The sequence below is a fragment of the Eriocheir sinensis genome, unplaced genomic scaffold (genome assembly GCF_024679095.1).
Source record: "Eriocheir sinensis breed Jianghai 21 unplaced genomic scaffold, ASM2467909v1 Scaffold50, whole genome shotgun sequence".
Lineage (NCBI taxonomy): Eukaryota > Metazoa > Arthropoda > Malacostraca > Decapoda > Varunidae > Eriocheir > Eriocheir sinensis.
Window position 1 is genome coordinate 995,001 of NW_026111832.1, and position 12,500 is coordinate 1,007,500.

At 48.6% G+C, this 12,500-nt stretch overlaps 1 protein-coding gene across 6 annotated transcripts in view; it reads right to left on the bottom strand.

Annotated features, from left to right (window-relative positions):
• The window catches only part of LOC126992735 (1-phosphatidylinositol 4,5-bisphosphate phosphodiesterase-like), a 61,933-nt gene that overhangs the window by 6,654 nt on the left and 42,779 nt on the right, over positions 1–12,500 (bottom strand). For all 6 annotated transcript variants that reach the window (XM_050851552.1, XM_050851551.1, XM_050851550.1 and 3 more), the window contains 7 exons: positions 8,847–9,004; positions 7,828–8,034; positions 6,429–6,593; positions 5,948–6,152; positions 4,472–4,708; positions 2,906–3,077; positions 766–963 (listed from right to left, as the gene is read on the bottom strand). In XM_050851552.1, coding sequence (XP_050707509.1) covers positions 766–963; positions 2,906–3,077; positions 4,472–4,708; positions 5,948–6,152; positions 6,429–6,593; positions 7,828–8,034; positions 8,847–9,004 — 1,342 coding nt within the window. The remainder of the gene's footprint in view (positions 1–765; positions 964–2,905; positions 3,078–4,471; positions 4,709–5,947; positions 6,153–6,428; positions 6,594–7,827; positions 8,035–8,846; positions 9,005–12,500) is intronic.

Consider the following 12,500-nt stretch of genomic DNA (forward strand, 5'->3'; position numbering starts at 1 on the left):
TAACCTAACCTCAATCAACCCAAACTAATGGAAACTTAACTTAGGCTAGCCCAATCCTCCCTCAACCTAAACCAACCTTATAATATCCCAAACTAACCCCAAACCAACCTCAATCCAACCCCAATGCAACCCAACCCAACCCAAACTATCCTTGACCTACCCTATCCTGACCTATCCTAACCTACCCTATCCTGACCTAACCTAACCTAACCTAACCTAACCCAATCCTCCTTCCTAACCCAACCCTGACATCCATCTTCTTAATCTCCACCTGTTGTTCCTAAGTTAACCAATTCTGACCTATCCTGACCTACCCTATCCTGACCTAACCTAACCTAACCTAACGCAATCCTCCTTCTTAACCCAACCCTGACATCCATCTTCTTAATCTCCACCTGTTGTTCCTACGTTAACCAATCCTAACCTATCCTGACCTACCCTATCCTGACCTAACCTAACCTAACCTAACCTAACCTATCCTGACCTATCCTAACCGAACCTAACCCAACCTAACCTATCCTGACCTAACCAATCCTAACCTATCCTGACCTACCCTATCCTGACCTATCGTAACCTAACCTAACCTAACCTAACCTAACCTAACCTAACCTAACCTATCCTGACCTATCGTAACCTAACCTAACCTAACCTAACCTAACCTAACCTATCCTGACCTATCGTAACCTAACCTAACCTAACCTAACCTATCCTAACCTGACCTAACCTAACCTAACCTAACCTAACCTATCCTAACCCTCCACTCACTGTTCATGTCTGACTTCCATCTTCTTGATCTGGGCCTGTTGTTCCTCCTCCATGAGCTTCTTGAGAATATCCTCCTGGCTCTTCAAGTGTTCCTTCAACATCTCCCATTCCTCCTTCCTGTGTTTCTCCATCAGCTGGGACCACTGCGTCATCTGGTCAGTCACGAGGGCCTTGATCTTGGGGTCATCCATTACGTCCCTGGGGAGAGCGGGGTGTGTGAGAGCTGGGGTGGTGATGGGAGGGGTGTGTGTGGGCTGGGGTGGTGATGGGAGGGGTGTGTGTGGGCTGGGGTGGTGATGGGAGGGGTGTGTGTGGGGTGTTTGAGGGAGGGAGAAGAGGCAAGATTGGGTCATTTGGTCAGTCACGAGGGACATGATTTTGGGGTTATCCATTGCGTCCCTGGGGAGAGTGGGGTGTGTGAGAGCTGGGGTGGTGATGGGAGGGGTGTGTGTGGGGTGGAAGGGGTTATGGGACGGGTTTGTGTGGGGTGACTGAGGGAGAGAAGAGGCAAGATTGGGTCATTTGGTCAGTCACGAGGGACTTGATCTTGGGGTCATCCATTGCGTCCCTGGGGAGAGTGGGGTGTGTGAGAGCTGGGGTGGTGATGGGAGGGGTGTGTGGGGGGTGGAAGGGGTGATGGGAGGAGTGTGTGGGGTGTTTGAGGGAGGGAGAAGAGGCAAGATTGGGTCATTTGGTCAGTCACGAGGGACATGATTTTGGGGTTATCCATTGCGTCCCTGGGGAGAGTGGGGTGAGTGAGAGCTGGGGTGGTGATGGGAGGGGTGTGTGTGGGGTGGAAGGGGTGATGGGAGGGGTGTGTGTGGGGTGACTGAGGGAGGGAGAAGAGGCAAGATTGGGTCATTTGGTCAGTCACGAGGGACTTGATTTTGGGGTCATCCATTACGTCACTGGGGAGAGCGGGGTGTGTGAGAGCTGGGGTGGTGATGGGAGGGGTGTGTGAGGGGTGGAAGGGGTGATGGGAGGGGTGTGTGTGGGGTGACTGAGGGAGGGAGAAGAGGCAAGATTGGGTCATTTGGTCAGTCACGAGGGACATGATTTTGGGGTCATCCATTACGTCCCTGGGGAGAGCGGGGTGTGTGAGAGGTGATGGGGTGATGGGAGGGGTGTGTGTGGGCTGGGGTGGTGATGGGAGGGGTGTGTGTGGGGTGTTTGAGGGAGGGAGAAGAGGCAAGATTGGGTCATTTGGTCAGTCACGAGGGACATGATTTTGGGGTCATCCATTGCGTCCCTGGGGAGAGTGGGGTGTGTGAGAGGTGATGGGGTGATGGGAGGGGTGATGGGGTGACTGGAGGGGTGTGTGAGGGGTGGGGTGGTGATGGGAGGGGTGTGTGAGGGGTGGAAGGGGTGATGGGAGGGGTGTGTGGGGTGTTTGAGGGAGAGAGAAGAGGAAAAATTTGAAACGGGAAAGTTGAATGAGAGAGAGAGAGAGAGAGAGAGAGAGAGAGAGAGAGAGAGAGAGAGAGAGAGAGAGAGAGAGAGAGAGAGAGAGAGAGAGAGAGAGAGAGAGAGAGAGAGAGAGAGAGAGAGAGAGAGAGAGAGGGGGGGGGGGGGAGGGGGGGTTTGTTGGGTGGAAGGGGTGATGGAAGAGGTGTGTGGATAATGTGGAGGAAGGAGGAAATGTGGAGTGGTTCCTCTCTCAAAATCCACTTCCTCCTCCTCCTCCTCCTCCTCTCTCTTCCTCTCCCTTCTCTCTCAAACTCTTTCTCCCTTCTCTTCCCCTCCATCTTCTTTTCCTCCTCCTCCTTCCTCTCCTCTTCCTTCCTCTTCCATCTCTCCTCTCCACCTTCCCTTCTTCCTCCTCCTCCTCCTTCTTTTCCTTCCCTGTCTCTCTTCAATCATACTCAATTCTTCCCTCCCTTTCCTTCCTCCTCCTCCTCCTCCTCCTCCTCTACCTCCTCCTCTTCCTTCCTCCTCCTCCTCCTCCTCCTCTTCCTTCTCCTCCTCCTCCTCCTCCTCTTCCTTCTCCTCCTCTCCCTTCTTTCCCTCTGATAACTCTCTCAAAACCATCTCCTCCTGTTCCTTCTCCTCCTCCTCCTCCTCCTCCTCTCCCTTCTTTCCCTCTGATAACTCTCTCTCAAAACCATCTCCTCCTCCTCTTCCTCCTCCTCCTCCTCCTTACTTCTTCCCCTTGGCGAGCTTCTCAATGGCGCTACATTGCCCCTTCTGTATGGTGAGTCTCTCCTTCATGTGCTTTTTCCTCATGCCTTCAAGTTCCTTCTGCTGCTTCTTGGTCGCCTTCAGGAAGTTCTTCTGTGACCGGAGGCTCTCGAGGTTGATAGGTTCAAACTCAACTGTGGAGAGAGAGAGAGGGAGGGGGTTAGATTTGGGTACGGTTAGGTTAGGTTAGGTTAGGTTAGGTTAGGAAAGAGAGAGAGAGAGAGAGAGAGAGAGAGTGTGTTAGATTAGGGTACTGTTAGGTTAGGTTAGGTTAGGTTAGGTTAGGTTAGAGAGAGAGAGAGAGAGAGAGAGAGAGAGGGGGTTAGATATGGGTACGGTTAGGTTATGTTAGGTTAGGTTAGGTTAGGTTAGAGAGAGAGAGAGAGAGAGAGAGAGGGGGGTTTAGATTAGGGTATGGTTAGGTTAGGTTAGGTTAGGTTAGAGAGAGAGAGAGAGAGAGAGAGAGAGAGAGAGAGAGAGAGAGAGAGAGAGAGAGAGAGAGAGAGAGAGAGAGAGAGAGAGAGAGAGAGAGAGAGAGAGAGAGAGAGAGAGAGAGAGTGTGTTAGATTTGGGTACGGTTAGGTTAGGTTAGGTTAGGTTAGGTTAGGTTAGAGAGAGAGAGAGAGAGAGAGAGAGAGAGAGAGAGAGAGAGAGAGAGAGAGAGAGAGAGAGAGAGAGAGAGAGAGAGAGAGAGAGAGAGAGAGTGTTAGATTAGGTACTCTTAGGTTAGGTTAGGGTTAGGTTAGAGACAGAGAGAGAGAGAGAGAGAGAGAGAGAGAGAGAGAGAGAGAGAGAGAGAGAGAGAGAGAGAGAGAGAGAGAGAGAGAGAGAGAGTGTGTGTTAGATTAGGGTACTGTTAGGTTAGAGAGAGAGAGAGAGAGAGAGAGAGAGAGAGAGAGAGAGAGAGAGAGAGAGAGAGAGAGAGAGAGAGAGAGAGAGAGAGAGAGAGAGAGAGAGAGAGAGAGAGAGAGAGAGAGAGAGAGAGAGAGAGAGAGTGTTAGATAGCTAGCTAGAGTGTTAGAGAGAGAGAGAGAGAGAGAGAGAGAGAGAGAGAGAGAGAGAGAGAGAGAGAGAGAGAGAGAGAGAGAGAGAGAGAGAGAGAGAGAGAGAGAGTGAGTGTTAGATTTGGGTACGGTTAGGTTAGGTTAGGTTAGGTTAGAGAGAGAGAGAGAGAGAGAGAGAGAGAGAGAGAGAGAGAGAGAGAGAGAGACTAATACATACTTAACACTCTTCTTCTTCTTCTTAATCTTCCTTCCTTCCTCCTCCTCTTCCTCCTCCTCCTCCTTTTCTTCCTTTACTCCTCTTCAATACATTCTCTCCTCCTCCTCCTCTTCCTCCTCTTTCTCTCTTTCACATTTCCTCTTCCTCCTCCTCCTCCTCCTTCTCTTCCTCTTCCTCCTCCTCCTCCTTTTCTTCCTTTAGTCCTCTTCAATACATTCCCTCCTCCTCCTCCTCCTCCTCCTCTTTCTCTCTTTCACATTTCCTCTTCCTCCTCCTCCTCCTCCTCCTCACCAACACACATACTTACGCGGTTCCTCCTCCTTCTTCCCTCCAGCGCCTCCAGCCTTCGCCCCGCCAGCCCCAGCCTTCGCCCCGCCTGCCCCGCCCGCCCCAGGCTTGGCCCCGCCCCCGCCGCCGCCCTTGCCGCCCTTGAGAGCCTTGGTGTCGATGTCCGAGGCTTCGATACCCATGGCCTTCATCTGCTGTTCACGCTTCTCTTGGGCACTGAGGAAGGCACGGGGGTCAGAGAGTGCGTCCATCAGATCTGGGGGTGAGAGAGAAATGGGTTAGGAAATGGGTTGGGAAATGGGTTGGGAAATGGGTGTGGATATGGGGTTGGAAATGGGTTTGGAAATGGGTTGGGAAATGGGTGTGGAAATGGGTTTGGAAATGGGTTGGAAATGGGTGTGGAAATGGGTTGGGAAATGGGTTGGAAATGGGTGTGGAAATGGGTTGGGAAATGGGTGTGGAAATGGGTTGGGAAATGGGTGTGGAAATGGGTTTGGAAATGGGTGTGAAAAAGGGTTGGAAATGGGTTGGGAAATGGGTTAGGAAATGGGTTAGGAAATGGGTGTGAAAAAGGGTTGGGAAATGGGTACAAAATGGGTTTGGAAATGGGTGTGGATATGGGGTTGGAAATGGGGTTAGGAAATGGGTTGGGAAATGGGTACAAAATGGGTTTGGAAATGGGTGTGGATATGGGGTTGGAAATGGGTTGGGAAATGGGTGTGGAAATGGGTTTGGATTTTTTTTTTTTACAACAAGAGTCAGCTCATGGGCAACAAAAACTATATGTATAAAAAAATCATAATAAGTCACCTTCTCGTTGCTCCCAAAACAGAAAATAAATAAGAGTAGGCAAAAGAGAGGTCAATTTTGGATGGAGAGGTGCCTTGAAAAGAGGTCAAGTCGTGGGCAGGAGGAAATACAGACAAAGGGATGAAAGAGTGAAGATGCTGGTTAACTCTTGCAAAGGGGTTTGGACAGTATAGGGATGAGCAAGAGTGGACAGTCGAGTGCAGGGGGCCGCGGGAGGGGGGGAGGCATGCAGTTAGCAAGTTCGGAAGAGCAGTCAGCGTGGAAATATCGATAGAAGATAGAGAGGCAACATGGCGGCGGAATTTAAGAGGTAGAAGACTATCAGTAAGAGGAGGAGAGCTGATGAGACGAAGAGCCTTTGACTCCACTCTGCCCCCCCACACGTGAGATGCATACTCCATACGAGGGCGGACAAGGCCCCTGTATATGGATAGCAACTGTGCGGGGGAGAAGAACTGGCGGAGATAGTACAGAACGCCCAACCTCGAGGAAGCTGATTTAGTAAGAGAGATGTGAAGCTTCCAGTTAAGATTTTGAGTTAAGGATAGACCGAGGATATTTGAAGAAGGGGACAGCTGAGCGTTGTTGAAGAATAGGGGATAGATGTCTGGAAGATACGGCTAGGAAATGGTGATATCAGGCTAGGGCATTTTAAGGAATAGGTTAGCAATAGTTTTTGACTCACCGCCCAGGCCGTCCGGAACATAGATCTTCAGTTCAATGTTACAGAACAGCATAGGGAGAGACATCGGGAAGTTGCCCTCTGTACGCAGCGAGATATGGCGGTACCCAGCCTGTAGACCGTCGAGGGGGAGGATCCGCTGCCCGAGGATTTTGCCATTCTCGTCAAATACGCCAAATCGCAGCACGGCCAAATCGGGCAACACGACCTATGGGGTATGGGAGAGAGAGAGAGAGAGAGAGAGAGAGAGAGAGAGAGAGAGAGAGAGAGAGAGAGAGAGAGAGAGAGAGAGAGAGAGAGAGAGAGAGAGAGAGAGAGAGAGAGAGAGAGGGGATTATTATTATTTTTTTTTTAACGGCAAATCACAGGATGGTCAAATCGGGCAACTCGACCTATGGGGTATGGGAGATAGGCTATTTTATTTTTATTTTTCTTGTTATCCTCCTCCTCCTCCTCCTCCTCCTCCTCCTCCTCCTCCTCGTACCTTTCGGAAGAGGAATGGTTCTTCATTGTACTGTGGGTTGAGTCCGTTGCCAGGTATCATACGTGTCCTGAACTCCTTCCGAATGGTGTCCGTGGGCAGGCCGTACATGTCCACTTCAACGTAAGTCCCGACCTTCTTGTCCGAGAGGAACTGACCTGCGATGACCTGAGGATAAGGGAGGGAGGTCACGTTAGGTTAGGTCAGGTTAGGTTAGGTTAGGTTAGGTTAGGTTAGGTTAGGTTAGGTTAGGTTAGGTGTGTGTGTGTGTGGAACTGACCTGCAATGACCTGAGGATTAGGGAGGTCAGGTTAGGTTAGGTGAGTGTTAGTATGTGCGTGTGTGGAACTGACCTGCAATGACCTGAGGATTAGGGAGGTCAGGTTAGGTCAGGTTAGGTTAGGTTAGGTTAGGTGTGTGTGTGTGAAATTGACCTGCGATGACCTGAGGATAGGGAGGTTAGGTTAGGTCAGGTTAGCTTAGGTGTGTGTGTGTGTGTGTGTGTGTGTGTGTGTGTGTGTGTGTGTGTGTGTGTATTTACCTAGTTGTGACATACAGGACAAAAGCTACGCCCTCGCTGCCCCGTCTCCATATCCACTCTTATCCAACTTTTCCTTAAAATCCTGAATGTTTCTTGCACACTCCACCTCCTCCCCCAGTCCATTCCACAGCTCAATGCTTCCGTTTGGGACGCTAAACTTTTTCACATCTTGCCTACACGTGGTCGCCCTCAACTTCCTTCCATGTCCTCTCATTTCTCTCGCTCCACACACACACACACACACACACACACACAGGTCCTCTCTGTCCAGATTCTCCGCCCCGCTCGCCACCCTGAACACCGCTATCAGGTCTCCTCTCTCTCTTCTTCTCTCCAGGGTTGTGAGCCCCATGCTATTGAGTCTCCCCTCGTAAGTCCGACATCTTAATTGCCGCTCTCTGCACTCTTTCCAGCTTTCTTGTGTTCTTCTTTTCGTGAGGAGACCAGACCACTGCTGCATACTCCAACCTTGGGCTTATCATTGTGACTATTATTTCCTTCATCATCTCCTCGTCCAAATACACAAATGCTGTCCTTATGTTCTTCTTTTCGTGAGGAGACCAGACCACTGCTGCATACTCCAACCTTGGCCTTATCATTGTGACTATTATTTTCTTCGTCATCTCCTCGTCCAAATACACAAATGCTGTCCTTATGTTCCTCGGCAAGTTCATAGTTTGTCCTGTTATCCTGTTGATGTGTTTGTCCGGTGATGTGTGTGTGTGTGTGTGTGTGTGTGTGTGTGTGTGTGTGTGTGTGTGTGTGTGTGTGTGTGGTTTGTCGATGTGAATGTTAGAATGTAATGAAAAATAAAAAATAAATGAAAAAAAATGATAATGGAAAAAATCTCTCACCACCTACCGAGACAGCCACCTGGGCGGCGATCACACCGTCCACGGGGGACTCGGCGAAGGGGTCGAAGGTTCTGTCCGTCCGCCTCATGAAGTCCGGCTTGAGGAGATAACCACAACCGCCATTGTACTCAAACTTGCCCTGGTTCAACTGCATCGGAAGGTCGGAAGTCTGGAAGTTGAGGGACACCATCTGGCAACCAGCGTTCCAGAATACCTGAGAGAGAGAGAGGGAGGGGTGAGAGAGAGAGGGGTGGGGGGTGAGTATGAGGGAGGGAGAGAGGATAAGGGAGGGAAGGATAGGGAGGGATGGAAGGAGAGGAAGGGAGTGAGAGAGAGGGTTAGGGAGGGAAGGAAAGGGAGGGATGGAAGGAAGGAGGGAGGGAAGGAGAGAGTGAGAGAGAGAGGGTTAGGCAGGGAAGGAAAGGGAGGGATGGAAGGAAGGAGAGAGAGAGAGAGAGAGAGAGAGAGAGAGAGAGAGAGAGAGAGAGAGAGAGAGAGAGAGAGAGAGAGAGAGAGAGAGAGAGAGAGAGAGAGAGAGTTTGAGGGAGAAGAAAAGGATGGAGAGAATGGAGAGAGAGGGAAAGAAGGGGGCGGATGAGAGAGAGAGAGAGAGAGAGAGAGAGAGAGAGAGAGAGAGAGAGAGAGAGAGAGAGAGAGAGAGAGAGAGAATCACTAAAAAGAGAGAAAAAGACAAAGAAAATGAAAGAAATAGGAAGAAAAAGAAAATAAAGAAAAGAGGAGAGAGAGAGAGAGAGAGAGAGAGAGAGAGAGAGAGAGAGAGAGAGAGAGAGAGAGAGAGAGAGAGAGAACAAGAACAAGAACGAGAGAGCGAGAGAGAAAGAAAGCATATCACACAGAAACCAACAAACATCTTCCTTAACTTTCCCTTCCAATCTCCTGCATTCTCCCCCCTCCTACCCCAACCCCTAACCCTTAACAACCCAACCACCCAACCCGACAACCCAACCACCCAACCCTTAACAACCCAACCACCCAACCCGACAACCCAACCCACACCCAACTGACCTGTGGCATGTAGTTTGAGGAGTCGACCCGCGCTCCTTTCGGGTAAATCCTGGACATTTGACGCTTATTGTAATTGACGAACTCTATGGCTTGCGTCTTGAGGTATCCCAAGCCCATGGTCTCGGAGAAAGAGGACATGTTGTGGTGGATGTTCTTCTCTGTAAAGGGGTGATGGGAGGGGTGATATGGGGTGATTTGGGGTGATTTGGGGTGAGGGGGGGTGATTGAAATGAGCGTGGGATTATATATATGTGTGTGTGTGTTTGTGTGTGTGTTTTGGGGTGAATGGTATTGTATCTGTAAAGGGGTGATGGAAGGGGTGATATGGGGTGATTTGGGGTGCTGGGGGTGAGGGGGGGTGATTGAAATGGGGTTGGATTATATATATATGTATGTGTTTTTGTGTGTTTTGGGGTGAATGGTATTGTATCTGTAAAGGGGTGATGGAAGGGGGTGATATGGGGTGACTGGGGTGAGGGGGTGATTGAAAGGGGGGTGGGATTATATATATGTCTGTGTGTGTTTGTGTTTTGGGGTGAATGGTATTGTATCTGTAAAGGGGTGATGGAAGGGGTGATGGAGGGGGTGATATGGGGTGCTGGGGGTGAGGGGGGGTGATTGATATGGGGTGGGATTATATATATATGTGTGTGTGTGTTTGTTTGTGTGTTTTGGGGTGAATGGTATTGTATCTGTAACGGGGTTTTGGGTGGGGTGATTTGGGGTGATTTGGGGTGATTTGGGGTGAGGGGGGGTGATTGAAATGGGGTGGGGTGGGATTATATATATATGTGTGTGTGTGTGTTTGTGTTTTGGGGTGAATGGTATTGTATCTGTAAAGGGGTGATGGGAGGGGTGATATGGGGTGATTTGGGGTGCTTGGGGTGAGGGGTGGGTGATTGAAATGGGGTGGAGTTATATATATATATGTGTGTGTGTGTGTTTTGGGGTGAATGGTATCGTGGTATGGGTGTTCTTCTCTGTAAAGGGGTGATGGAAGGGGGTGATATGGGGTGACTGGGGTGAATTATATAGTGTGTGTGTTGGGGGTGAATGATATTTTGATGGGGGGTAACTTTCTCTCTGTGGGGTGAATGGAAGGGGTGACAGGATGGGGTGAAACTGGGGTGATCTTGTATGAGGGGTGTGAAATAAAAGGGGTGTATGGAAGGAGTGAGGGCTATGTTCTGAGTTTCGTGATGGGGTGACAGAATGGGGTGTGACTGGATGGGGTGAGACTGGGGTGATAATGTGTGTGTTTTGTATAGTGGGGCATGTCGGAGGGGTGAGGGGGGGTATGTGAGGGGAGGGGAGGGAGGGGTAAATCTGTATTGGGGTGAATAGGGGTGAGGAGAGGGGTGAGGAGAGGGGTGAATGGGGTGAAACTATTTGATATGTTTGTGAATAGTAGTAGTAGTAGTAGTAGTAGTAGTAGTAGTAGTAGTAGTAGTAGTAGTAGTAGTAGTAGTAGTAGAAGTAGTAGTAGTAGTAGTAGTAGTAGTAGTAGTAGTAGTAGTAGTAGTAGTAGTAGTAGTACTTAATAAAACTCTAGTATACAAACACACACACAAACATACAAACAAATACACAAACAAACAAACAAACAAACAAGCAAGCCAAGCCAAGCAAAGCACAAACAAACACACAAACACACAAACAAATATACAAGAAAAAAATAAAAAATAAAATAAGGTCAAAATAAAATGAAGGTAGGGAGGAAGGGGAGGATGTTACACCTACCTTACCTTACCTGACCTGACCTTACCTGACCTTTCCTTACCTTACCTTGCTTTGCCTTGCCTGACCTTACCTTACCTTGCCTTGCCTTGCCTAACCTGACCTGACCTTTCCTTTCCTTTCCTTACCTGACCTTACCTTACCTTGCCTTGCCTTGCCTTGCCTTGCCTAACCTTACCTTGCCTGACCTGACCTGACCTTTCCTTACCTTGCCTTGCCTTACCTAACCTTACCTAACCTTACCTTTCCTTACCTTACCTAACCTTACCTTACCTTACCTTACCTTACCTTACCTTACCTAACCTTACCTAACCTAACCTTACCTAACCTAACCTTACCTTACCTAACCTTATCTAACCTAACCTTACCTTACCTAACCTAACCTTACCTAACCTTACCTAACCTTACCTTACCTTACCTAACCTTACCTTACCTAACCTAACCTAACCTTACCTTACCTTACCTTACCTGACTTAACCTAACCTTACCTAACCTAACCTTACCTAACCTTACCTAACCTAACCTTACCTAACCTTACCTTACCTAACCTAACCTAACCTAACCTTGCCTAACCTTACCTAACCTAACCTTACCTTACCTTACCTAACCTGACCTAACCTAACCTAACCTAACCTTACCTCACCTAACCTAACCTTACCTAACCTAACGTTACCTCACCTAACCTAACCTTACCTTACCTAACCTTACCTAACCTAACCTAACCTAACCTTACCTTACCTTACCTAACCTAACCTAACCTTACCTTACCTTACCTTACCTTACCTAACCTTACCTAACCTTACCTGACCTTACCTAACCTAACCTTACCTTACCTTACCTAACCTTACCTAACCTTACCTTACCTAACCTTACCTTACCTTACCTTACCTTACCTTACCTAACCTAACCTTACCCTACCTTACCTTACCTTACCTAACCTTACCTTACCTAACCTAACCTTACCTTACCTAACCTTACCTTACCTTACCTTACCTTACCTTACCTAACCACTCCACCTTACCCAACCTTACTCCTAACCTTACCTTACCTTACCTAACCTTACCTTACCTAACCCAACCTTACCCTACCTTACCTACCTTACCTAACCTTACCTTACCTTACCCACCTCACCTTACCCAACCCAACCTTACCTAACCCAACCTAACCTAACTTTACCTAGCCTTACCTAACCTTACCTAACCCAACCTTGCCTTACCTTACCTTACCTAACCTAACCTAACCTAACCTAGCCTAACCTCACCTCACCTAACCTCACCTAACCTAATCTAACCAAACCTAACCTAACCTTACCTAACCAAACCTTACCTTACCTTACCTTACCCACCTTATCTAACCTTACCTTACCTAACCTTACCTAACCCAACCTAACCTTACCTTACCTTACCCACCTTACCTTATCTAACCTAACCTAACCTAACCTTACCTAACTTAACCTAATCTAACCTAACCTAACCTTACCTTACCTTACCTTACCTTACCTAACCTAACCTTACCTAACCTAACCTAACCTTACCTTTACCCACCTAACCCACCTAACCCAACCTTACCTTACCCACCTTCACCTAACCTTACCTAACCCACCTTACCCACCTAACCTTACCTACCTTACCTACCTAACCCAACCCACCTAACTTAACCTTTACCTACTACCTAACCTTACCTAACCTTAACTAACCTTACCTTACCTTACCTTACCCAACCCAACCCAACCTAACCTAACCTAACCTTACCCTACCTTACCTTACCTTACCCAACCCAACCTTACCTAACCTAACCTTACCTAACCTAACTTAACCTTACCTTACCTTACCTAACCTAACCTAACCTAACCTAACCTAACCTAACCTAACCTTACCTAACCTAACCTAACCTAACCTAACCTTACCTAACCTTACC